This window comes from Leiobunum rupestre, chromosome 2, assembly GCF_980474605.1.
Source record: "Leiobunum rupestre chromosome 2, qqLeiRupe1.1.hap1, whole genome shotgun sequence".
Classification (NCBI taxonomy): Eukaryota; Metazoa; Arthropoda; class Arachnida; order Opiliones; family Sclerosomatidae; genus Leiobunum; species Leiobunum rupestre.
This window is the reverse complement of record NC_143385.1, coordinates 70482333-70508023: the sequence shown is the minus strand read 5'-3', so window position 1 is coordinate 70508023 and position 25691 is coordinate 70482333. Positions and strand designations below refer to the sequence as shown.

Sequence of the window (25691 nt, the reverse complement as noted above, 5' to 3'; positions counted from 1 at the left end):
TCGAGGAATGCGCCGTTGCTAGGTTACCCCGCTCGTTGTTAGAGACTCGGGGAATGTGTGACCTTGTAGCTATATAATAAAAACATTTTTTGGCGGGAATTTAACATGACAAAGGGTTAACATAAGTTTGTAACTCTCTTTTAACGGTTATTATATGAACTCTTAGTAATTTGGAAAATTGACGTGATTTGGCCGCCATCTTTAATGTCGCATATTCAAACGGGTTCTGTAGGGTGGCCATCTATATATTTTTAGGAAATTTACCATATTTACATCAATTTTTTAACGCTTTTTAAACAAGTTGTTCCTAACGGATTTCTATATCGTTACGTACCTAGATGGCTTGAACTTGATTATTATGACATATGTATCATATATTACCGTCACGTAACCTTTAATAACGACGCGAGGGAAAGCTTTCTAATTTATATTCAATACATTGCCACTATACGAAATATTTACATAAATTAAACAAGGTCGGTTCGCGCTCGTGAAATTTAAATAAACGTAATAAGTAATTACATTGGTATAATAACAAACAAAACGGGTTTTAGTTCTTTAACAATTAAACTACTTTACATCTAAAAAACCAACTTATACCGTCAATGCGTTGCTTATTTGAATTGATAATAAACCTTTTTTACAAAACTCAAAAATGAATAATACAATGTTATAAAATAATTTTCAACTCTGAACCTGAAATTAAATATGTTTGTCAAATTGTTACCATTTTTTTTTAAATTATCTTACATCCTTCTATGTTTAAAATAAAAAACTCTGATTTAAATTTAAACTTTATTTTACAACATTTGTTGTTGACACAAAGGAACTATCGTTAATAATATTTAACACGCTATCAATAAAAACCACTAACTCGTCTATCGCCTTTAAGAATCCAGTTTTTGGGGGTCGTTCCAAATGCATTTCGTGAGAATTATGCTCTTTTTGAAAATATATCATTCTTTGTGCAATCAAATCCATTTCAAGTTGACGATTAATTTTTTTCAATTCTTTATTTATATGTTTAATCAGTTCATAGTCCTTGTTTTCTTTATAAGTCATTATTCCACAACAAAAACAAAGCGAAACTAGTTTGTATAAAACGCGATGTGGTTAGTTCAGTACAGGTCGGACACAAAGGAATCTGATTACTGATCTCTCTCTCCACGCCGTTAGAGCTCCTCTGATTACCGCGAACTATATCTCTCTCCACGGCGTTAGCGCTCCTCTGATTACCACGAACTATCTCTCTCTCCGCGTTTATCTCCATTGTTGATTTATTTAGAGCAGGTGTTAAGCGGAGAATCCCCCGTTGCTATGGTGACCTCGGCGCGACGTTTATTTGAGTATCAACAAACTTAGCAAATAACCTCGCATGGTTTAAATGTTCTCCACTTAAATATACGAAGTTTGAGAAAAAACTTTGACCAATTTTGTGTTTATTTAGAATCAATTAACATATCATTAGATGTAATTATACTAACTGAAACTTTTCAAATTATGGAAAATAATGAGTTCAAAATAAATGGTTATAATTACTGTTTTACAAAAATGTGTTAAAACCGAAACGGTGGCATAGTTATTTCCGTAATAAATGATTTAAGTTTAGTTGAGAATGTATTTACGATAGCCGAAGCAACTATCAAAAGTATCGACGTCAAATTACCTAATAATAAAATTTACAGGATTATAGGATGTTACCGAGTAACAGTGCTCTAGAATTTATTAGTGATATGAATTCCAAATTGTCTTATTATACGAATATTGAAAATATAATTTGGGCTGGAGATATAAATATAGATCTTTTATTGCCACGCGAGAAAATAGTTACTGAGTACCTAAACGTACTACACGAAAACGGCTTTTTTCCATGTATAAATAACCCTACTCGAGTAACTTCCACTACTAAAATGAGTATTGACCACTTTTTCATTAAGCAAAACGTAAATAATGAAGTGTTATCCACTACTCATATAGTTAATATTGCAGACGACTACCCAATTTATATTAGTGTCCCTAACATACGCGAAACAAATAAACTGAATAATTCAAAAGAAGTTATCAAAATTGATTATGAAATTTTAACCAAAAATATCGGAAAGAAAACGTGGAACTCAGTTTTTGAAGAAAACGACCCTAATGAAGCCTCGAAACTATTTGTTGATGTATTAAAAAACATATTAATCTAACGTCAAAAAACGACATATTTCTTTCTCTCATAAAAAAAAATAAAACCTTGGATAACAAATTCAATAATTGTATCGATAAGGAAAAGAGATGAATTAGCTAAGCGTATTAAAAAAGAACCATTTAACATTGCATTAAAAAATTATTATATAATTGCCCTTCTTAGTAACATTTCTAAAATATTTGAAAAAGTTATAAAAAATCAGTTAATTAACTTCCTGGAGAGCTAAAAATATTTATCGAAAAATCAATACGGTTTTAGAAAAGGTCTATTTTTGAGCTAACAGAAATGCTATATAAAACTATTGATCAAAATGTAAAATCTATTGGCGTGTTTTTGGACTTAAAAAAGACATTCGATACTGTCTCCCACCCTATATTAATACAGAAATTAGAAAAATCTGGTATACGTGGAATTGTATTAGATTGGTTTAGAAGTTATTTACTCGAGAGATATACAATAGCTAAAATAAATAATACCATAAGTAACTCACTATTAATTAAATTTGGTATACCTCAAGGTACAATGATTGGCCCGATATTGTTTTTAATATACATAAATAATTTATGTAACATCGAAATTGATGAGAAACTCGTATCGTTTGCGAATGATACTGCGGAAGCAGTTGGGCAGAAGTTTTTTCCAAGACACAAAGAGCTCTAAATATAGTTTATATGAAACTTAAGGAAAATTTATTAACATGAATAAAACTAATTACATTTGTTTCTCCTCGAGAACGACTATAGATTTGTTACATGAATTTAAAATTCACGAAGATAATAATTGTAGAAACTGCACTGCAAAATGTTTAAAGTTAGAAAGAGTTAATAAACTAAAATATCTGGGGGTAATAATAGACAGTAATCTTAAGTGGAATGTACATGTGACCTATATCACTAACAAAATTCGACTATGTATAAATTCCGTGAAATTAAAAACTTTCTAGAAATACCGTGTTTAAAAACCGTATATTACGCCCTAATTCAATCAATTATATCAAACGGAATAATCGGCTGGGGTGGTACTTATGATACTACAATCGTACCATTAGAAATATTACAAAGAAAAATTCTACGCATATGTACGAAATTATTATTATTAACCTCGCAGTTTGAAACAAGTCGCCCCTATATGAACTTTTAAACGGTTATTCGTGTTAAACGTGTACATTGCTTAACATTAACGACAACATATAAAAAACAGCAGTCGATAAGTATGACATTCTAATTACCGTCAAATACAGGGCTAGAAGTTACTTGGTTAACTATTTTTAGGTTATTTTTATGCTTAGTTATTGAGCGTTTCACTCCTATACGGTTCAATGGGAATTATTATTGATCGCTATTGTCAGTTATAATAAGAATGAAAATAGAGTTGCAAGATCGGAAGAAATTTTGATACAGCTTTATTTATTTATACAATTTTCATACAACTTTATTACGCGTTATAATATAATTTTTAACTCGGAACCTAGAAAAGAAAAATGCTATTAGAATCGTAATTATTTTTTCGGAACCAATTGTTTTACCTCCTTCTACGACAATAGTGATTCCCGGAGCTGTAATTAAAATTAAAAATTAAAAATGAGAAACATGATAGTTTGATTTTATATTAACCATTTCGGAGATCAAGCGCTCTTGGTTTGTTCGCTGGGTTTGTCGGGGATGTGGGTGGTGTAGACGGGTCGTCCTCTTCCTCGGGGTACAATTCTAGGGGATTACCCTCTATACTTTGAACATAGGCAGCCACTTGCCTTGCCTTTTCATAGGCGCACACATTTCTGTTAAATAAGAAATACTATATAATTTCCCCACCAAAAGATGGTGATTATTGATTCATACCGCGTATGGTCGTTGTTAAAATGATGGTGAAAGTCACCCGGCTGTAGTTCTAAATCTGGAAAATTGGGGCACACAAACCGCGTGGCGACGATTATTTGATCTATATCGATAAAGTTTCCCAGGTACTCTTTCGTTTGCCTTTCTTTGACAATAACGTATTGGGCCAGTCGCGTTATATTTAAGACATGGCGCTCGACGGCCTCAATATCGTATTGTCCCTGATCCCTGGGAAGCTTATTGACATAGTAGGCGATCGAGTCGATTTGGCGGTTTGTATCCCCCGAATAATTATTAGCAACCGGGATACGAAAAACAATTAGGTCTTCGCAACCATCTGAGCTTTTGTAGCCAATCTGTAACATTTATATTTAACTTAAAATATAAAATTTTAAATATAAAACTTTTAAAAATTACCTCTTTTACCAAAAACCGTTTAGAAGAAGAATATTTAGTTTTTGGCCAAATTATGGCGAAAAGAATGTGTATAGCTACAAACGATTCCCTAGAAACAAAAACAACTAAGTATTTGTTACATTAAAAACACCTGGAAACTTAAATTTTTTTTGCTTCGGGAAGATTCACTAGTGTCAGGATTTCTAGATTCGTGTGACTAAAGGGTATATATATACTAAATAAAACCCCTTAGAGGGGACGCGTTGAAAACTCCAGCAGGTGTTTCGTTGACAATACAATTAATTATGTCATCGAATTAAATTGAGGTCGCGCATTCGCTGGAAAAATGGCCACGTTAGAGAACAATCCTTTCGCATAGTCATGGTAGAACCGGTTCATTCTGCTTTCGTGCTAATTAATCATTTTGACAAATTGAATACACCTGTTAATAGGACTCTCACGCGATTATTTGTTCATAATCTGATACCTTAGGGAGAATGATAGGAAATTAAGAAACTATCATTTTTAATCTTATAATAAACTAAGGTAGTGCCTCGGGATCCAGTTGGAGACATGTTATATATTTGTAGACAAATTTATTACTTCTGAGGGTGGCGCGGTAATAATTATCAATTACTTGTAAAAGTATATTAACAACGTCTTCTTAATAGTACGTAACGAGGTAAATTACTTGTCAAGCGAGGCGTTTTTTAAAATGTTTTAAGATAAAACTCTTGATCTAAAATTGCTTTTTATTCACATAATCTCCAATTTACAATAAAGATATTTATATATAGCCACTCGGCATATATCGTACTTTTCTCTAAAGCGCAAGAGTATTTCTTACTTTCCAAATTAGTGTTGTGTTTAATAAGACACGTAAACCTGGGTCTGTATTCATCCAATTCAGTAACCTCCGGGCAACCTACACCATTTAGGTCTATCACTTCGCGGTTTATTAGTTCTAATAAAAATTTGCACTTGTCTGCTCCTTGACAAAATACGCGGTCATAGCCGTCAGTAGCCATTCGCATGCATTCTTCCAATTTGTTGTACGGGGTAAAACCATAGTCCCAAGCGAGACCGTGTATGTTCTTCTCAACCCCCGTGTTCTGGCGTTGAGTTTGGGAAGGTAGATCGGTTAGGGGGTATGGTGGAAGAAAAACCCACGATGCGACCCGGGATGTATTTTCGGCCGCGCAAGCTGACGCTTCTTTCACTATTTTCTCATCTTTGGTCCGCCCGTCAAAGAATTCAAAATCAACGACTATTGATTTCTTATGCCTATAATTCAAAAGTAAATAGATTACCTTCCGAGAAAGAGGACTAAAATAAGATTATACTTACATAGTTTTGGCTTGACTTGAATCTTCTTCGAGTTTGAATGGGTATAAACTGATCGGTCGATTTTATATAGTCAGTTATTGCGTCATTGTATTTATATCAGCACAGTAGAAAAACCCCTGGATTTCGCTCCACCGATATAACATTCACCACCACTCATTCGCCACTTTAGAACGCCAAGAAAAGAGGTAGTATTTTTCTACCTTTTCACTTTTTTCGTATATACAATTATTGAATTTGCTATCCAAGGTTTTATTTTGATTAAAACCCCAGACGCGAACTATAAAATCTATTTGCGACTTCACGAACGGTGGTGCAACACAACTAAAAATGCGAGTATGGTTAAGCTAATATAAATTAAATGTGTTTATATCTTGGTGTTTGTTTTCAGGGAAGGGATGAAAGTTTTCCTAATTTCCCCGATAAAGGCGGTCGCAGTTACCCCCGATTGCTCGATACGTCTCGGGCGGGTTGACGGTGATTCTGGTATTACACTATCGGAATTTGAACTTAAACAAGTGTGGATGGATCGAGAGCGAATTACAACATTTTTCGAAAGCGAATCCACACCACCATCCTCGTGGTTTTTAGAGGGGTCGAATACAAGGAAAATTGACTTAAGTATTTATCAAGGTCGAAGAATATTGAACATCCGAGAAATGGTACGCGGGGTGGGGGTGAATAACGGAACGTTTTTCCCCACCAAGGTTGGGTACGCCATCTCCGTTTATACATGGAAAGCGTTTGTCAACAAGTACGATGAGGTTATAGCGTGCCTCAATGAGGTTAAACGTGTTTACGATGAAATAAAACTTGCCGCAATTAGTCAAATTGAGGGTTATATACAAAAAAAGTGTAACGGTTGCGAAATTGATCATCCATCCCAAATCCAACACGATTGTTTAATGTTAACGTGGGATGAACGAGTGGAACTTAATTTCCTAAATGCAGCTAATAATTTAAGTTATTCCGATATCACTTCTACAATCATTAATAACACATTTTTAGGTGTTGATTTCTGTGAAAAAATATTATCCCATGTGATGTGTAATGGCAAGAAAATGTTATTACATGAAAATAAAAAAAATTAATAACAATTATTTGATATGCAATTTGTAATAGGGATATGAAATTGTTTAAAATATTACCAAGATTTATTCAAACTAATAAATGTAATCACATGAAAAAACCCCAAGATTTATTCAAAAACTAATAAATGTTTTTTAATACATTTTCAAACAGTGTACATGAAAATCCCCAAAGGGTAAAACATTACATTTCCGTTATAATAGTTTAATGTATACGTAACCGATATATGTACGTGAGGCATTGTTAGATTAACTTTACACCTTATCGGAGTAATACGCGATGCTTACAACGTATGACCTGAAATAACAAATAAGTGTGACACTTACTAGTACACTTAGACTTGAAATTTGTTTCGACAATGACATTTTTTTAAAGAGAACGTCCAGGGCATTCATTCGTTTTTATCGCTAAATATTTTTCGTGCAACCAACACCTTAACATTTTAACAATCTGCAACCATTTAACATCTTATTTTCTTAAATAAAACCAGAGAAGGTAACCATGAAAATTTAAAAATGTTGGAATAGCAATCAATTGAATACAGCCCGTTTATTCAATAGTCAAATTTATCATCTTTTGTTACACTTTATCAAAACTTTTTGCCTTATAACTACTTCTACATATCTGTTGTCGTAAGTTTTAGTCAAGTCGATAAGTTGTTTGTGTTTGAAAGGGTATAATAAAATTTCTTTAGCAGAAAAACTTTAAATTCATCATATAGTAATTGATTTGGGTAATAATAATTTCGTACATATGCGTAGAATTTTTCTTTGTAATATTTCTAATGGTACGATTGTAGTATCATAAGTACCACCCCAGCCGATTATTCCGTATGATATAATTGTTTGAATTAGGGCGTAATATACTGTTATTAACCACAGTATTTCTAGAAAGTTTTTAATTTCACGGAATTTATACATAGTCGAATTTTATTAGTGATATAGGTCACATGTACATTCCACTTTAGATTACTGTCTATTATTACCCCCAGATATTTTAGTTTATTTACTCTTTCTAACTTTAAACATTTTGCAGTGCAGTTTCTACAATTATTATTTTCGTGAATTTTAATTTCATGTAACAAATCTATAGTCGTTCTCGAGGAGAAACAAATGTAATTAGTTTTATTTATGTTGAATGTTAATAAATTTTCCTTAAGTTTCATATAAACTATATTTAGAGCCCTTTGTGTCCGCAGTATCATCCGCAAACGATACGAGTTTCTCATCAATTTCGATGTTACATAAATTATTTATGTATATTAAAAACAATATCGGGCCAATCATTGTACCTTGAGGTATACCAAATTTAATTAATAGTGAGTTACTTATGGTATTATTTATTTTAACTATTGTATATCTCTCGAGTAAATAACTTCTAAACCAATCTAATACAATTCCACGTATACCAGATTTTTCTAATTTCTGTATTAATATAGGGTGGGAGACAGTATCGAATGTCTTTTTTAAGTCCAAAAACACGCCAATAGATTTTACATTTTGATCAATAGTTTTATATAGCATTTCTGTTAGCTCAAAAATAGACCTTTTCTAAAACCGTATTGATTTTTCGATAAATATTTTTAGCTCTCCAGGAAGTTAATTAACTGATTTTTTATAACTTTTTCAAATATTTTAGAAATGTTACTAAGAAGGGCAATTATATAATAATTTTTTAATGCAATGTTAAATGGTTCTTTTTTAATACGCTTAGCTAATTCATCTCTTTTCCTTATCGATACAATTATTGAATTTGTTATCCAAGGTTTTATTTTTTTTTATGAGAGAAAGAAATATGTCGTTTTTTGACGTTAGATTAATATGTTTTTTAATACATCAACAAATAGTTTCGAGGCTTCATTAGGGTCGTTTTCTTCAAAAACTGAGTTCCACGTTTTCTTTCCGATATTTTTGGTTAAAATTTCATAATCAATTTTGATAACTTCTTTTGAATTATTCAGTTTATTTGTTTCGCGTATGTTAGGGACACTAATATAAATTGGGTAGTCGTCTGCAATATTAACTATATGAGTAGTGGATAACACTTCATTATTTACGTTTTGCTTAATGAAAAAGTGGTCAATACTCATTTTAGTAGTGGAAGTTACTCGAGTAGGGTTATTTATACATGGAAAAAAGCCGTTTTCGTGTAGTACGTTTAGGTACTCAGTAACTATTTTCTCGCGTGGCAATAAAAGATCTATATTTATATCTCCAGCCCAAATTATATTTTCAATATTCGTATAATAAGACAATTTGGAATTCATATCACTAATAAATTCTAGAGCACTGTTACTCGGTAACATCCTATAATCCTGTAAATTTTATTATTAGGTAATTTGACGTCGATACTTTTGATAGTTGCTTCGGCTATCGTAAATACATTCTCAACTAAACTTAAATCATTTATTACGGAAATAACTATGCCACCGTTTCGGTTTTAACACATTTTTGTAAAACAGTAATTATAACCATTTATTTTGAACTCATTATTTTCCATAATTTGAAAAGTTTCAGTTAGTATAATTACATCTAATGATATGTTAATTGATTCTAAATAAACACAAAATTGGTCAAAGTTTTTTCTCAAACTTCGTATATTTAAGTGGAGAACATTTAAACCATGCGAGGTTATTTGCTAAGTTTGTTGATACTCAAATAAACGTCGCGCCGAGGTCACCATAGCAACGGGGGATTCTCCGCTTAACACCTGCTCTAAATAAATCAACAATGGAGATAAACGCGGAGAGAGAGATAGTTCGTGGTAATCAGAGGAGCGCTAACGCCGTGGAGAGAGATATAGTTCGCGGTAATCAGAGGAGCTCTAACGGCGTGGAGAGAGAGATCAGTAATCAGATTCCTTTGTGTCCGACCTGTACTGAACTAACCACATCGCGTTTTATACAAACTAGTTTCGCTTTGTTTTTGTTGTGGAATAATGACTTATAAAGAAAACAAGGACTATGAACTGATTAAACATATAAATAAAGAATTGAAAAAAATTAATCGTCAACTTGAAATGGATTTGATTGCACAAAGAATGATATATTTTCAAAAAGAGCATAATTCTCACGAAATGCATTTGGAACGACCCCCAAAAACTGGATTCTTAAAGGCGATAGACGAGTTAGTGGTTTTTATTGATAGCGTGTTAAATGTTATTAACGATAGTTCCTTTGTGTCAACAACAAATGTTGTAAAATAAAGTTTAAATTTAAATCAGAGTTTTTATTATTACCTCTCCGAGGGGACAAAGTCCCCTAGGAGGGGTTATACAACGACCGTGTCTGTCTGTGGGTGGGTCTGTGGGTGGGTCTGTGTGGGTCTGTGGGTGGGTCTGTGGGTGTGTCTGTCTGTCAGGACTGCGAACGCGTTCGCATTTTCGGTGCAAAGTGTAATCACTGCGTACGCAGTTTCTCAAAGGGTTGGCAAAACCACCGTGTGACGGTGAGCGTTAACGGATGCATTTGCGGTTTGGTTTGGATGGTGTTTTTTCGCTCACCGTCGTGACGGTTTGGTGTATTACGTTTTTGTAATGTTTATGCGTAGGTTGTGAGTGTTGAATTTGTTGTGTTTGTGTTCTGATGGTTGTGCATGTTGAGTCTGTTGTGTTTATGTGGGCGTTTTCTCTCCAACTTCTTCTTAATGACTTTGGGACGGACCGAGTGCTGAGTGTAATGCTACCTCTCAACGTCCAATGGCAGGGTTTCCACCAGTTGTACACGGTATTCGTCTTAGTATCAATTGGCGATCGCATCGGGCGGGATTTGAACCCGAGACCTCCTAATTGACAGGCGGACGTTCTACCACAGAACCACCGACACTTGTTACGCTTTATTGAAAATTAGACCTTCAGCTTTATCGGAAGCGTATTTAATAGAGTAGGAAATTTTGGTTTAATTGAAATAGAATTGAAATTGAAATTATTGCATCGAAGAAATTCTAATTTAGCGTTTCTCTATTGATTAAAAACAAATGCGCCACCTAGGTTTCGAACCCAGACCATTCGGCTTGGCAGTCGAGCGCTCTACCACAGAACCACCGATAGCTGCTTAGATTCACTGAAATTAAGACAGGCATCGTAAGCATAATAGGTAATAAAGTCTTTTTTTATTAATGAATTTATGAAGGCCTAATCTGGTATTTTTTAAAGGTTAAATCTTGTTTTAGCGCAGTCAGCCGAGATTAGAGGGTTAAAGGGTAGACCCTGTGGGTGGTCCACTTTCTTAACGACCTATATATAGTTCTGTTAATTCAAAGGAGATAATTTAACGTTAATTGCTTTAAGAGGTGGCGGTTAGTCAAGTGGCTCTCTGTGCTTTGTTGATGGTAAGGTTTTTGCTTCTTGTAAATACATTTGGTGTGGATATTTGGATATCTACGATTTCTAACGCAGTCAATGATTTCTTGGGTGTGCGAGTCATTATATGATATTGGAAATTGGACGGCATTGGTCTTTTTCATGTGGTATGCGTCACAACGTCAACAGGAAGTGAACGAGTCGTCCACTACCAGATATCTACGGTATCTTCATCAAGGGCGAGTGTTGAAATAAAATGAGCGTTAAAGATGCGGCAAGTATTTCGTAAGCGAGTAATTCCAAAAAGCCTCTGTAGATATTTCTTTCATTAAAATTTGCTTCGTATTATATTTAACTGATAAACTTGTTCTGTAAAAGGGTTTAATTCAATTGTGCATTGTTATAGTACGTCTAACTTACTGTTGTAACTACTTAACTTATGATATTCTGAATAAATTAAAATTGGTCGTTCGTCTCAATTATTTTAATTATAATTAAAATTTTATACCGGGCGGGATAGAAATGGGTTAATATTTTTAACAAATAACTCTAAATTGCGGAGATATATCTTTAAGGGTTATCTCGAGAAATTAATACCACTAGGGACAATTCTACCGAGGAGAGGTATATTTTGGCTTGCCAACTTGTTTATTTTAAACATAGAAGGATGTAAGATAATTTAAAAAAAATGGTAACAATTTGACAAACATATTTAATTTCAGGTTCAGAGTTGAAAATTATTTTATAACATTGTATTATTCATTTTTGAGTTTTGTAAAAAAGGTTTATTATCAATTCAAATAAGCAACGCATTGACGGTATAAGTTGGTTTTTTAGATGTAAAGTAGTTTAATTGTTAAAGAACTAAAACCCGTTTTGTTTGTTATTATACCAATGTAATTACTTATTACGTTTATTTAAATTTCACGAGCGCGAACCGACCTTGTTTAATTTATGTAAATATTTCGTATAGTGGCAATGTATTGAATATAAATTAGAAAGCTTTCCCTCGCGTCGTTATTAAAGGTTACGTGACGGTAATATATGATACATATGTCATAATAATCAAGTTCAAGCCATCTAGGTACGTAACGATATAGAAATCCGTTAGGAACAACTTGTTTAAAAAGCGTTAAAAAATTGACGTAAATATGGTAAATTTCCTAAAAATATATAGATGGCCACCCTACAGAACCCGTTTGAATATGCGACATTAAAGATGGCGGCCAAATCACGTCAATTTTCCAAATTACTAAGAGTTCATATAATAACCGTTAAAAGAGAGTTACAAACTTATGTTAACCCTTTGTCATGTTAAATTCCCGCCAAAAAATGTTTTTATTATATAGCTACAAGGTCACACATTCCCCGAGTCTCTAACAGCGCTCGTAATCAATCAAACCTGTCACCACTTTAACAATGCCCGAGAGCCTGGGAATTCCTTTAAAGGAGTACTGACCCCTTTTCGCGCCAAAACACCAACCAATCAGCGCCATTTTGAATAATTTCGCGCCAGCCAATTAGCGCGCAGTACACGCGCCGCGCCAGCCAATCAGCGCGCAGTATCCGCGTAGTTACCACGTGGTCCCCACGCCAATCAGCGCGCGCCACTCTGCGGAGGTCAATGACCTTCGGTGACTTACCCCGAGGGGGGGAGAAAATATCGACCCCCCCGCGCCACCTGCCGGAAGGGGGAAGGAAGCGGGGACTTCCGGTGCCGACCCCCTTTCTACCTGTACATGGAAAACTGGCAAAGATGGTAGCACATCCTACTCACTTGCTCCAGTGGCGTAGCGTGGGCCATTGTCGCCCGGGGCGGAATCATAATTCCAAGGAGGATAGGAAGAGAGGCGAAGTAGAAGGGATGAACGTGCCAAAATAATCCTAGTAAAAAAGGGCAATTTTTCCACCCTCCTAATGGTCCGCCCCTCCGCCCCCCTCGCTACGCCACTGACTTGCTCCTATGTTTATCATAACACAATCTGTGCTCATACCTCGACTCTTATCACAGGGAATTGAGATAATAATGATAATAATAAAGTTAATTAATCATGAAAATAAAGTTTACACTTATTGCGCCCTGCTTTAGTAGGGAATGGAGATAATATAAAATACCATGAACGTTACACAAAAATAAGAACGAAATAACATCAGACTATAAATATTACACAGACACAGAATATTTTTCCAATGCTAAACTTTAAACGAAACCTATTTACGACACTGATGCTCTAGCAAAGATCCAACAAGGACTTACAACCAATCTAACGAGTATACTATCGTTCTTACATAATCCTTGGAACGAAATTGGTTACATTTGTTGTGATTAAAAACCAACGACAAATAAGGTAAAATGTTTGGGCTATTAATTAATAATACGTGTGTAACTTCGATATACTTTATTATAAACGTCTACCACGGATCCAGGATTTTATTTTATTCATCATTGGTTCTTCATTACCACAAATATAACCAATTTTGCAAAGACGATAGAGCCGTGTTTACTCAAGGTCAGGACGATTGCTATAAGAAATTAACGTAATAAACAACAGCTTATCTAAAATATAATTATTTTATTAATATATGATACTTACAACACGAGGTTTAAGGTAGATTTTGTCTAAGTTTGAAGCTATTATAACAAGTTGGCAAGCCAAAATATACCTCTCCTCGGAAGAGTTTTTAATTTTCAATGAAGCGTAACTGTATCCGTGGTTCTGCGGTAGAACGCTCACCTGTCGTGCAAGAGGGCTCTGGTTCGAATCTCGGCCGTTTAAAAAAATTATACTACATCCAATGACAAAAAGAGGTCGCTTTTGGAAAAACCTTTTCCCTGATTCTAAGAAACTGCGTACGCCCCGAAAATGCGAACGCGTTCGCAGGCCTGACAGACAGACCCACAGACAGACAGACAGACACGGTGGTTGTATAACCCCTCCTAGGGTACAAAGTCCCTTCGGAGAGGTAAACAAGTTGGCAAGCCAAAATATACCTCTCCTCGGAAGAATTGTCCCTAGTGGTATTAATTTCTCGAGATAACCCTTAAAGATATATCTCCGCAATTTAGAGTTATTTGTTAAAAATATTAACCCATTTCTATCCCGCCCGGTATAAAATTTTAATTATAATTAAAATAATTGAGACGAAACGACCAATTTTAATTTATTCAGAATATCATAAGTTAAGTAGTTACAACAGTAAGTTAGACGTACTATAACAATGCACAATTGAATTAAACCCTTTTACAGAACAAGTTTATCAGTTAAATATAATACGACGCAAATTTTAATGAAAGAAATATCTACAGAGGCTTTTTGGAATTACTCGCTTACGAAATACTTGCCGCATCTTTAACGCTCATTTTATTTCAACACTCGCCCTTGATGAAGATACCGTAGATATCTGGTAGTGGACGACTCGTTCACTTCCTGTTGACGTTGTGACGCATACCACATGAAAAAGACCAATGCCGTCCAATTTCCAATATCATATAATGACTCGCACACCCAAGAAATCGTAGATATCCAAATATCCACACCAAATGTATTTACAAGAAGCAAAAACCTTACCATCAACAAAGCACAGAGAGCCACTTGACTAACCGCCAGCTTTTAAAGCAATTAACGTTAAATTATCTCCTTTGAATTAACAGAACTATATATAGGTCGTTAAGAAAGTGGACCACCCACAGGGTCTACCCTTTAACCCTCTAATCTCGGCTGACTGCGCTAAAACAAGATTTAACCTTTAAAAAATACCAGATTAGGCCTTCATAAATTCATTAATAAAAAAAGACTTTATTACCTATTATGCTTACGATGCCTGTCTTAATTTCAGTGAATCTAAGCAGCTATCGGTGGTTCTGTGGTAGAGCGCTCGACTGCCAAGCCGAATGGTCTGGGTTCGAAACCTGGGTGGCGCATTTGTTTTTAATCAATAGAGAAACGCTAAATTAGAATTTCTTCGATGCAATAATTTCAATTTCAATTCTATTTCAATTAAACCAAAATTTCGTACTCTATTAAATACGCTTCCGATAAAGCTGAAGGTCTAATTTTCAATAAGGCGTAACAAGTGTCGGTGGTTCTGTGGTAGAACGTCCGCCTGTCAATCAGGAGGTCTCGGGTTCAAATCCCGCCCGATGAGATCGCAAATTGATACTAAGACGAATACCGTGTACAACTGGTGGAAACCCTGCCATTGGACGTTGAGAGGTAGCATTACACTCAGCACTCGGTCCGTCCCAAAGTCATTAAGAAGAAGTTGGAGAGAAAACGCCCATATAAACACAACAGACTCAACATGCACAACCATCAGAACACAAACACAACAAATTCAACACTCACAACCTACGCATAAACATTACACCAAACCGTCACGACGGTGAGCGAAAAAACACCATCCAAACCAAACCGCAAATGCATCCGTTAACGCTCACCGTCACACGGTGGTTTTGCCAACCCTTTGAGAAACTGCGTACGCAGTGATTACACTTTGCACCGAAAATGCGAACGCGTTCGCAGTCCTGACAGACAGACACACCCACAGACCCACCCACAGACCCACCCACAGACAGACACGGTCGTTGTATAACCCCTCCTAGGGGACTTTGTCCCCTCGGAGAGGTAAAAATAAATGCACATACTTTTCGACTAGAAGGGGTAGCTGCGCGGCAGTGTTGCCACTCTATGATTTACAAAATGCTAAGATCGAGCTCCAAGAAATGCCAAGCGCGAAATTTGAAAGCAGAAACGAAAATTAGGCGTGAAAATTTTGTTTTATACAGGTCACCGTGTTATATAAAAGAAGGAGTGGGCTCAAATTGACTAAAAATCATTAAAAAATATATTTATAATCGCGACCGAAACGGTTCTAGGTGGCGTTGCGGTGCCGATTTTCTTTAGCCACTATCTATCTACGTGACTGTCTGCACATCACTACGTCTTACTGATTTCGTCTACGTTCGAAAGAGGTTTCAGTGGGATTTGGGGGTAACACCCGACCGTGAAAAAAATAAAACTAGAGATTTGAAGTAGCACACCATGACATTCGCGCCGCACAGCGATCAACGCCACCTATAAACGTTCCTTATAAAGACATCACGCAGCCTTATTCATAGATCATATATCTATGGCCTTATTTCCAAAACCAGGTAACTTTGTACACAAATCTTAAGAAGATACGTAGTTTTGGAAATAAGGTATCTCCCCTTATTTTTTTATTTTGTATCAAAACTAAAAAAATTACGTTTTCGCAAAGAAAATCCTAGGGAGGATAAAAGATCCTAGAACCGAAAAAACCCTAGGTAAAATGCCAAGGTGTTGAAAAAAAATACCCAGATGCCAAGATCTTGGGAGAAATGCCAAGGAGGGGCAACATTGCTTCGCGGGTAGGATTTTACTTAATGGTATCCGCTTTACTACTGGTGCTATTCTAATTATTTAGGCATCAAAAGATAGAAAACTTTATTATGTAGGACTTATGACGAAACAGAAAAAGGTTGACGCAAGTTCTAAGAAGGTATATCTGCACTCATAACGGAATGAAAGGAAATAACACATGTAGTAAACTAAGTTTTGGCGCCTGACGGCACCGCGCTCGAGCGCTGGGGGCTCGTGGCGCCCCCCAGCCCCATACTAAAAAAAATAAACTATGGGCCATCTGTAACGCAACCTAGAGGACAGCACCAAGCCTTACGCTTCAAGTATGGTCACTAGGCAGCGCAGTTCAAACATTTTATTCCGTTCGTCGTTGGTGCATCTACACCAATCTTTCAAAATATTGTCATAATCCAACGAAGCGGTTTTCGCCGCGTTAGAAAACCAAGTAAATGGAAAAATTTCTAAATATTCTCAAAAGCGGTGGCTTATTCAAAAGGTAACTAAGTTTTCTATCTTTTAATACCTAAATAACACTTTTATTACCTAAATAACTAGAATAACATCAGTAGTTTAGCGGATACCATTAAGTAAAATTGTACCGCTTCGCGCATTCATAACATATTACCCCCACGCTTTCCGCGTATCGTTTGTTACGACGTAGCAGTGCGTTGATAATAAGTAAAAGAACGAAGATGATGTCGGACAATGATTAGGATACTCAATGAGCTTTGATTGAAATGTTTTTATTGATATATAAAATAACACAAAAATTGCAAAATAACAGATAAATCAAAAAAGGGGATTTCTTACGTAAATCAGGCGTATCCTCGGGATATCTGGCAGCCATGGTGGGTGATAGAACTTAAAATTGGGTTGGTAAAAAAATATAATACAGAAAAAATTGCGTTAGGCGCTTAAATTTACTTAGATTTAAGAATTTATCGGGGAAGTAATATAAAATTAAGACTGGCGTGGCGAAGGTACAAATCGGTTAAGATACATTTATGGGTTGGGGGCACGGTTTTTATACTGGTCGGAATAAAGGGGTATTATTCGGGACTCGCGACACGGGGTTTTTCTCGCTCTCGGGGCAGGAAATTAACAAAACACTCTAACTTGGTATTGGAGGAATCGTTGGGGAGTATCGATTTAACATGGTTTTAGGGGTTCTAGACTCAATATTTAACTTGTCGGGGATTGGCGTGTATCATGCTTAAACGTAGTTTTCCATCTCAGGGAATAGTGAGGGGGGTTTTAAGAAGATTATCAACGTTACGGTTTCGCAGTCAGGGGATGTTGTCTTCTTTCTGTTGGCGTTTTTCTTGGTGTCTCGAATATCGGGTTACTGCAAAGCGACGTGGACGACTTTATTTCTCGATAAAGAAGGGGACGGTACCCAGGAATGCCCTTTGCCAGTGGGATGATACTTCGACGACAGGTGGGTTTGGAGGAATGCCTTTAGTTGACTCGATCTGCTGATAGTTTTTCCATAACGGGTAAAATGTTCCTTGATTTAGGGATTCATTTTAAAATTAAACGCGATGGGCATTTCGCCTCTTTTGGTTTGACCGTTAATTTTGTGCATTATGCATCTTTTATTTCACTGCGTTCTTGGGACATCACTGGGTTGGGGTCTCTCCTAGTTCCGATTCTGTTCGAACTGTTTTCTCTCCTGTTTCCTTTGCTTTCTCTGGTTTTGTTGATCTTCCGTCTAGAGGGGGGAGTCGGGTGTCGGAAGTGTAGGCTTGATAGTGGATTTTACTTGCGGTTATACTTTCTCGGGGGTTTGGAAGGCGCCATATTTTATATTTTTCCATAGCTGAATATGACCTTTCACGATGTAAGGCAGGGGTTAGGTCGGCCGTCACATAGTTTGCGTGGAGAAAGGGGGAAATTTCGGACGCTCTTTCTTGTTTAGAACTGTCGCCTCATGGTGCAATCTGACCTTCTGGGTGGATTTTCTATTTTTCTGGGCGCCGGATTGTCTATCTGGGGGAAGGTAACACTAAGGTGGGACAATGAATGTATTCGCAAAATTATGGTTTTAAATAAACTTTTCGATTTTAATGGTTTTTTAATTTAATTTTAATATTTAGAATTTTAAATTATATCTATTTTCTGGGATTTTTCTGGGGCTTTCTAATCATATCACGCATGACATACCAAGTATATTAGGGGTTAATTAAGTGTATTAAAGGAGGGGATTTTTGATTATATTTGATGTATAGGAAATTATCAAATATATGATTGTGGGATACATAAACGAAAAACCCTCTTAATTCTATATTCAACACTCACTAATGGGATACACAAACGAAAAACACAAAACTTAACATTAATAAACAAAACAAACAATATTTATGACTACGATTTTATATGTTTCTTTTAACTAAGGGTTTTAAAAGGTTTATTTTATTTATTGGATTTATATTTAGAGATTTATTTATATAGGCTTAGTTTTTAAATAGTTTTTAATTTTTTATTCACTTATGTTGTTAGGAGAAATCGATTTTAGTTTTTTTATTTCTCGCCATATGGCGCCCCAGGGGTAACATACACTAGGAAAGATTGCCCAATCACCCTGCCAATAGTAAAAATAGTTTTCTCCAAAATATCGCTAAATCTCGTACTTATGAGCTGATGTTGCTTATGATATTACCATTCCTGGTTCTAAAGAGAAAAGAAAAGACAAATTCCTATTTATCCACAAAAATTATTTGCGTGACTTGCGTCGTGGGCAGTGTTTTTTTCAGAAAATTTTCTTCGGGGGGGGGGGTTTCCCAGACATTCGGGGGTGCCAGTATCCAATGGCGAGCGTAGCGCTCCCTGCACGCCTGGCAGTGGCGTCGGAAAAAGGGGAAGCTCCGGGGGAGGGGGGGGGCGGTAGATGCCTGAAAGAAACACTGGTCGTGGGATTTCAATGTTCTTGACTCATGAGTCGTCACACCTTCATAATAATATAAATATTATCGATATAAAGTGCAGTAAGAGTGATGACGACATCCTTTCAAATGTTGGACAATACTAAACGACTATTTGTCATAATTTAAAAATCTCGGAATAAGATGCAATAGGTACAATGAAACATCTTTGTATATTCTAAGCATTACTGAACCACTATTTTTCAGTTCGATTCGAGTTTAGCCAGACCTAATTTATTTAGGCGCCAAAAAATAATAAATATTAAAAATAGTAAATAAGAAATATTATATAATTATAGTAAATAATAAATATTAAATATTAATAATTATAGAAAATAATAAATACTAAATATTAATAATTATAGAAAATAATAAATATTAAATATTAATAATTATAATTACATATCAACCCTTTTTTCCCGACAGATCTTTCGCCCTATCGGCGAGATGAGGGTATACGCTTTGTCTTTGATTTAATACATATACAGGAAAAACGATTTAAAACCATCAACGAACTTTTTACAAATACTCTTCCTAGACTTCGCAACGCTAAAACGCAACTTAACTCGTTAATTACTCAAATATTAAATATCTTCCCTCACTTTAATTCTCAACTACGTTACAAGGCCATCGAAACGTCAAAAAAAAAGACCTTTCGAATAGGTTATACTATAAATTTTCGAACTCTTCCCAACCAACTTTATTTTCTTCCCTAAGTAAAAATCGAATCAGTAAAATCTGTTCAAGTTCCTCTGACCCTATAGACAAAATTCGTCAGTTCATTCAAAACGACAAACCCCACTGGACCTTTTGTTGGGCCAATACATTTAATGCCCAAGAAAATAATTTAATATATCGTTTTTTTTCGGCAAAATTCTTACCCCAGACGCAGCCAGCTACTTTATTCCGGACATCGGCCGCGGATGTCCATTTTGTCATACCAGAAGCGCCAATTTCAACCGTATTTATTCCGGACGTCGGCCGCGGATGTCCATTTTGTCATACCAGAAGCGCCAATTTCAACCATATTTATTCCGGACATCGGCCGCGGAAGTCCATTTTGTCATACCAGAAGCGCCAATTTCAACCATATTTATTCCGGACATCGGCCGCGGATGTCCATTTTGTCATACCAGAAGCGCCAATTTCAGCCATATTTATTCCGGACATCGGCCGCGGATGTCCATTTTGTCATACCAGAAGCGCCAATTTCAACCATATTTATTCCGGACATCGGCCGCGGATGTCCATTTTGTCATACCAGAAGCGCCAATTTCAGCCATATTTATTCCGGACGTCGGCCGCGGATGTCCATTTTGTCATACCAGAAGCGCTAATTTCAGCCATATTTATTCCGGACATCGGCCGCGGATGTCCATTTTGTCATACCAGAAGCGCCAATTTCAACCATATTTATTCCGGACATCGGCCGCGGATGTCCATTTTGTCATACCAGAAGCGCCAATTTCAGCCATATTTATTCCGGACGTCGGCCGCGGATGTCCATTTTGTCATACCAGAAGCGCCAATTTCCGCCATATTTATTTTGAATGCTAAACGACAATTAAATTTTTGAAATATATAGAGATTCTAATCAAAACACTGGATCCCGATTTTGTATTCGGTAATAATATCTATTGGCTTTTGTACCCCATAAAGGAACCTTATAGCTTTACCAAATGTTTAATCTTAACTGTAACAAAATTAACATTATATTCCCTATCGTTACTCTCTAGAAAACCGTTTTAAAGAAAAATTGTATAGTTACATAAACGTTGAAAAACAAAAGAAAAAAATTAACTCAATTGACTTTTCGGAAATTGATCCTGGTTAATTTATAAGAGCCAATGAATTAATCTTCCAAAATTTTAATGTAAAAATGTGACAAATAGCCTAACTGACAAGAAAATGTTAATTTGTAAATACGCACTCAAATAATAAATATTTAATATTAATAATTATAGAAAATAATAAATATTAAATATTAATAATTATAGAAAATAATAAATATTACATATTAATAATTATAGAAAATAATAAATATTAAATATTAATAATTATAGAAAATAATAAATATTAAATATTAATAATTATAGAAAATAATAAATATTAAATATTAATAATTATAGAAAATAATAAATATTAAATATTAATAATTATAGAAAATAATAAATATTAAATATTAATAATTATAGAAAATATTAAATATTAAATATTAATAATTATAGAAAATATTAAATATTAAATATTAATAATTATAGAAAATAAAAATATTAAATATTAATAATTATAGAAAATAATTATTAAATATTAATAATTATAGAAAATAATAAATATTAAATATTAATAATTATAGAAAATAATAAATATTAAATATTAATAATTATAGAAAATAATAAATATTAAATATTAATAATTATAGAAAATAATAAATATTAAATACGTTGTAAAATGGGTAACGGGCTACTGTGAAAGAAAGGGACATCGTAAAAGGGGTAGTGGGTTAGCATTGGCGTAGCTGATAGTCCGCAGGGTCCACGGTGCGGGAGGCCTCTAGCTTCACCCTAAAAATTCTTTCAAAAGGGCCCCCATTGAGAGTTTTGCGGGGAGGCCTCTGAGTTCTCAGCTACGCCACTGCGGGTTAGTGTGATAGCAAGGGATAATTTTACTATGGGATTGAGTTTCTTTTTGGGGGGGGGAGGGGGGGTTGGATTAAAAATGAGCTCCCTAATTTCCATTTTGCGCTACGTCGTTTGGTAAAACCATGTTGTAACTTAAAGTATATACCAAACAACGACGCGGTTCGCTATGTCACTTGCTATAATAATATTGTAACTTAAAATTAATAAGAAAAAATAATTTTTATATAAATTTAAAAAATTTAAAACAAAAAATAATTTTTATTTAAATTTAGAAATTTTAGAAGAAAAAATAATTTTTATATAAATTTAAAACAATTGGGAAGAAAAACTGAAAATATATTAACAAGTATTGATTATATTATATTTATTTAATTTAAGATTACAACTGTTAGTTTAAAATTCAACAATAATAATAATTCAATATTATAAATTACACTGTATTATTATATTACTTTTATAATATATATTTTTCTTTACATGACGAGGCTCGAACATTTATTACATAGGCCGAAGACTTTACAAACAACGATCGCAACCCCTCGGCCGCGCTTGCCTATCTCGCTAGCGGTGATTATTTCTTTTACCATAACTTTACATTTGTCCAGGGCTTAACTGAATACGAGCTTGTGCATCAATAACGGCCATTTTATTTTTCGCGATGGCGCAAAGACACCGTATATTAAGAGGTCTGTTCAATAATGATAACGTTTTGTACATAGTAGCGCTATGGTTCTAATAATACACAATAATTTTCTTTAAAATTAATTTAAAATATCTTAAATTCATTTAAAATTAATCAAATTAAAAATGTCCTTAGACAATTCAATACAGAACGTTGGTTTAAAATTTGAAGCTTAACGGACGAACCATTTTCCCTCTAGCCCTGGCTTAATAATTTAACGTTAAGTGACGTCACAGAGCTCTTTACTCTCCAAAAATTCGCCCCAAAATTTTTTATAATCTCCCATAGCGTGAAGGACTCGATCTAATGTTAAAAATCTTGTTAGCTATATACCGTCCATGTGTATAAAACATATAAAATACATGTACAAGCAATGGAATTCTAAAATTTTTTTCTTAAAATGTTTTAAGTGTGAAAATAAATAATTTAAATTGATTCCTAATCAGTTAACAAGTTCATTATGGATTAAACGAATTTTCAATAATATTTCTCCAAGAATCATTAAATTTGGTAAGTTCCTGTACGAAGGGGGCATCGGTGGCCAGTACGGCCAATCTCCGGAGCAGCTCGTAAATGTCATCGAAGGGGCGAAATCGGTCGTCCAACAACTTTAGAGCCTGTTCCCACTCCGTTTTCCTGGGACCTCCTTTGGGCAAGAAGTACACGAAGGGGATTTTGTAGGTGATCAATTTCACTTCTTCATTCGTTTTCGAGGTTTGATCCCCATTCCGTACGTGCAGTTCGATGTAATCCCTCGCACCGAGGAGGGTAAAAAAACCAACAACAACTCCTCCCAAATCCGCGAATGCCAGTGCATGGAAAGTACTCATCTGGAAAATAAAGAAAACGAATTGAAGTAGATGTCACGCGTTTTGACGATTTCCATTGTCACGCGATTAATTTTTTTACACTATTTCTTCAGGCCTCCCTTTCACAAGGACACCCATTAACTATTGGTTCTGAGGCCACCCGCTAACCCTGATTTTATGCCTCATTTAAAGAACCCCTTTTTCGACGGGGGACCTTCTGAAAGGATACTATTTGCGGTCCTGAACACCACTTAATGAAGACAATTAAACTAGGTAAGAGCCGCCACTACACCGACATCTACATTTCTTACGTTAGTCTCAAATATTAAGAGATCTTTAGCAAATGGTGAACTCCGCCATCAAAACCGTTTTCGAAAATATACTAAAATCTCACAATAAAAAACTTATACAAACAGGGCGATTTCGACCAACAAAATGGAAATCTTTAAAATTTTAAATTAAGTAACCCACGCTTTATTACATAATTATTTATTTTGTCTTATATTTGGCAGATTAATAACCATAAGGTAGGCACATTTAATTACGTCCACATCAAATATGTTAAATGTAGTCGTGAAAGTGGTAATAATTTATAGAAGATAATGATGTAAGAAGACAAAAGATGTAATGTTAAAACCTCGTTTTCCAACTTACTCGGTTGCGTCTTGTAATTTGAAGGACATTTTGCAACTTTTTGCCAACAAAGAACCATCTGTGTTTCTCACAGCTATTGGTAGATTCCGGGGCGTCGCATGTCTCGGTTAGCCAACAAACGTAGTTTTCATTGTAGTATTTGAAGTCGTTGAATTTCTCTCAGTTTCAAATCTTCCAGTGTTGGGTGCCTCACCATCTTTCATTACGACGACCGGAAAATTAATCAAGAATCCGGGGTCGAGAATTATGTAGCCTTGGCGCCTTCGACTTTCGAGCGTAAATTTCATTACGAGAAATGAATGATCTTTTAAACTATCAGTTTTTCGGGGAAGTTTTATTAACAACCGGTATTAGATCATCTTCATATTGTTCCATGGCTCAGCATCCCTGGGCGTCCCCCATATACGGGCCGGCTTCTCTAGAAAATTGAACAAGGCGAGCTTACGGCCATTTTTGTTTAATGAAATGAAATTACGAAGCTATACCACCTCAAAATTAATTAATTCTAAACTTTCCTTATTCGAGGTTATAATGTGTTTATTGATTTGTAATAATTAAGGTATTCGCAAAAACTAATTTTGGAACTAAGAAAACATTAATTACGGTGCTCATCTTTTTTTACGGTGATTTAATTAAAGCAGATCAGGTTATAAGAAACATCAAACATTAATCCACTGATCATTTTACCTTTTTGGGATATCATTTGGCAAGTATGAGTTACAAGTGCCTAAATAGAGATAGTTCTGCAGATCCGGATATTCGCTTCGAGTGTGTTTGATGAGTTTCCTTCTGAGATAAAGAGACTTTCCGACGCAATTCTGGCTGTCTCTTCGAATGGTGGGTTGATAAACAGTCTCGTAGAAATTCATCAAATCCAAGTCTTGCTCCTTGAATTCTTCGTAAAATCGCACGAAAGACGACACAGAGTTGAACGGATCCCTGTTCATGTACTTGAGCATAATCCTACCTATTTCGCTACTGAACTTTTGGAAATGTGAGCGGAAGGGGAAATGCAGAACCAAGATGGGATCGCTGCTCCACATTTGGTCCGGTCCAAATGTTTCATCACCCATCACCTCGCGTTCCATCTTCAACAGCGAGATACAGAATAATGATAGCCTAGAATGAAAAAAAACTTTCCAAATACTTATTATGGGAAAATAACTTTTATTTCAACAATGTAAGTTTAACGGTAACACCAAAATGTGACCCTTAATTTTAAAAGTTTTGGAAGGTTGTCTACCCAAATCTTCACTAATTATTGCATTTCTTAAAGTAAGTTGTTCCCTTTTGGAACTGTTAATAAGTTTCTGTATTTAATTTGTGTGATGCTTATTATATAGCAAATAAAACAAATTCATTATTTGATCTAATGATATCAAATATGTTTGGCTTATCTGCTTAATAATTTAAAAAAACGGGAAATGAAACCGCAATCCGCGACAGAT

The 25691-nt window shown here is 35.1% G+C and overlaps 1 protein-coding gene across 1 annotated transcript; it reads right to left on the bottom strand.

Moving 5' to 3' along the window:
* Positions 1-3584: 3584 nt before the first annotated feature.
* Positions 3585-25331, bottom strand: LOC149958907 (uncharacterized). Its single transcript, XM_090167283.1, has 6 exons — positions 24931-25331; positions 4444-4531; positions 4030-4382; positions 3805-3968; positions 3717-3746; positions 3585-3658 (listed from the first exon to the last, which is right to left on the bottom strand). The coding sequence occupies exons 1-6, from the start codon at positions 25329-25331 to the stop codon at positions 3633-3635; spliced, it is 1062 nt and encodes a 353-aa protein (XP_090023409.1). The 3' UTR covers positions 3585-3632.
* Between the last annotated feature and the right edge of the window lie 360 nt (positions 25332-25691).

Bases quoted from the DNA above. Each gene is read 5' to 3' on its own strand.
- LOC149958907 (XM_090167283.1), bottom strand. From the start codon at position 25,331: ATGGAACGCGAGGTGATGGGTGATGAAACATTTGGACCGGACCAAATG. The intron at 4,532-24,930 runs GTAAAATGATCA...TTTTGTTTCTAG, and splicing joins CCAAATGATATCCCAAAAAG to GGAATCGTTTGTAGCTATAC. The intron at 3,659-3,716 runs GTAAAACAATTG...TTTCTTTTCTAG, and splicing joins CACTATTGTCGTAGAAGGAG to GTTCCGAGTTAAAAATTATA.